At 54.7% G+C, this 2,187-nt stretch overlaps 1 protein-coding gene across 1 annotated transcript; it reads right to left on the minus strand.

Moving 5' to 3' along the window:
• Window positions 1-317: 317 nt before the first annotated feature.
• NOG (noggin) lies at window positions 318-1,629 on the minus strand. Its single transcript, XM_009940873.2, has one exon. It carries the CDS (start codon window positions 1,593-1,595, stop codon window positions 924-926), a length of 672 nt encoding a protein of 223 aa, XP_009939175.2. The 5' UTR covers window positions 1,596-1,629; the 3' UTR covers window positions 318-923.
• Between the last annotated feature and the right edge of the window lie 558 nt (window positions 1,630-2,187).

Consider the following 2,187-nt stretch of genomic DNA (forward strand, 5'->3'; position numbering starts at 1 on the left):
CAGCCCTGTCCACCGCGGCGGTAGGTGTGAAGGACGCGTGTCCCGGGGTAAATGAAACGTCAGGCGGCTCAACAACAACAACAACAAAACCCCCATCAAACCCCGGGGCCGCTGCCACCGGGCGCGCCCTGCCCGCACGGCTCCGCGCCGGGACCGCGCACCCCACGCGCCGCGGAGTGGGTGCCGGGGATCCCCTCCCGCGAGGCGTGAGCAGGACCCCCCCGCCCCCCGCCGCCGCGGGGAACGCGGAGGGGGGAGCAGAACGGGCCCCGACGGCGGGCGAAGCAAGGAGCGACCGGAGTCCGAGCGGCTCGTGTTTCAGTGGTTGACTTTAATTCTGCACTGCACTTTGACTACAGGGATATAAAGAATAAATAGCAGATACTCTTCATTTACATGGGATTAAGTCATTCAAACCGTTCTCTCTATTTACAATAACATTGTGCTCTAGGCGTTTATTCTTTAAAGCCTGTCAGGAAAAAGACACACCCCCCCCCACTCACACACGCTTTCCGTATAATGGAAAATAGCTTTAATACGTTTTCTTATCAAAAAGTTTGGTTTGTATTTTTTAATCCTTTTATTAAAAAAACCCAACAAAAAACAACAAAAACCCCTTACTTCGCCAAAGCAAAGCAACTTCTCTCTGGAATATAAATACCAAAAAAAAAAAAAAAAAAAAGATACATTAGCAACGATCAGGGTAATAGTCTTAGAAATACAGTAGACGCTGATTATTTCACGTATAATACTGACCTTTTAATAGTATATTAAAACGGTGCCATATATACACACAATATACATTCTCCTACACGTTACAGTGCATTACAACGTTAACCAGAAAGCAAATGTCTCTTATTTCTGTTGCAGCAGAGGTCCACGTGAGCCCGCCGAGCAGGGGCGAGCCGAGGGCAGCGCCGGCCCTAGCAGGAGCACTTGCACTCCGAAATGATGGGGTACTGGATGGGTATCCATGTGCACCGCTGCCCTCCCCGGCGCTGGCACCTCCACCTCAGGATCGTTAAATGCACGGACTTGGCAGGTTTGCAAACCATGCCTTCGGGGACCGAACAAGACCTTTTACTGTAGCAGCTGCCCACTTTGACATACCGGGGCCAAAAGCGGCTGCCGAGATCGTTCCACGTGTATAGGACCGGGCAGAAGGTCTGGGACCAGAGCCACATCTGCAGCTTCCTGCGCAGCTTCTTGCTCAGCCTGTGCTTCTTGCCCGGCTGCAGCCCGTCGTAGAACTCCAGCCCTTTGATTTCGCTCGGCATCGCTCCCGAGGGTCTCTGCCTGAGCAGCAAGTCCAGCTCAGCCAGATCGTCCACTCCCAGCCGGTCCTCGGGCGCAGAAATAGCCATAAAGTTAGGGTCGAAGTGTCCGCCCATGAGGTTCCTTAGCAAGGTCTCGTTAAGATCCTTCTCCTTGGGGTCAAAGATAGGGTCCGGGTGCTCGATTAGATCCACCAAGGGCAAGTTGTCGCTGGGAGCCGGTCGGATGTGCAGATAGTGCTGGCAGGCGCCCTGCTCTAGCCGGAGACCCAGCAGAACCACCAAGGCGTATATAGTCACAAGGCACTGGGAATGATCCATCCTTGGGAGACCGGTGGGGGGGGGGGGGGGGGGGGGGCTGGATTCACCAAACAGCAGGGGAAGAAGGTGCAAGCAAATACATCAGAAAACTTGTACGGGGATATCCAAAATCGCTCGTCTTTAAGGGGGATCACCTCCGCTCCCCGCACCACCAGCAAAGATAGCCCCCTAATACGCCCGGAGAACAAGCCCCCTGCAAACACTCTCTCTTGCAGGCTTCTCTAGAAAATTTCTCCTGGTGGAGCCGCTCCAAAATTCTGCTGCTGCTTCTTTTCCCCCTCCCCGGGAAAGGGAGATGCCCCTTTTTTTTGCAAATTCTGCTTGCCGCGGCTGCTCCTCGTTGTCCGCCCGTGCGTAGGGAAGCAGTCGCCGCCGGCTCTTCCTCCCCGCTCCCCTCCGCCGCTTGCAAAGCAGCCTCCTCAGCAGCAACGGCAGCCGCGCACGTTGGCACCAGTTTGTCTGCTTTGCGAGGACCCAAAGCCTTTAAATTTCCTGCACTTTCAGCTTCATCTCCATGGAAACCACAGACTCTCTCCTAACCCACCCCACCCCCCTGAAAAAAAAAAACCCAACCTCCCCCCCCCCCCCACAA

Source organism: Opisthocomus hoazin, chromosome 21 (assembly GCF_030867145.1).
Source record: "Opisthocomus hoazin isolate bOpiHoa1 chromosome 21, bOpiHoa1.hap1, whole genome shotgun sequence".
NCBI classification, from domain to species: Eukaryota; Metazoa; Chordata; class Aves; order Opisthocomiformes; family Opisthocomidae; genus Opisthocomus; species Opisthocomus hoazin.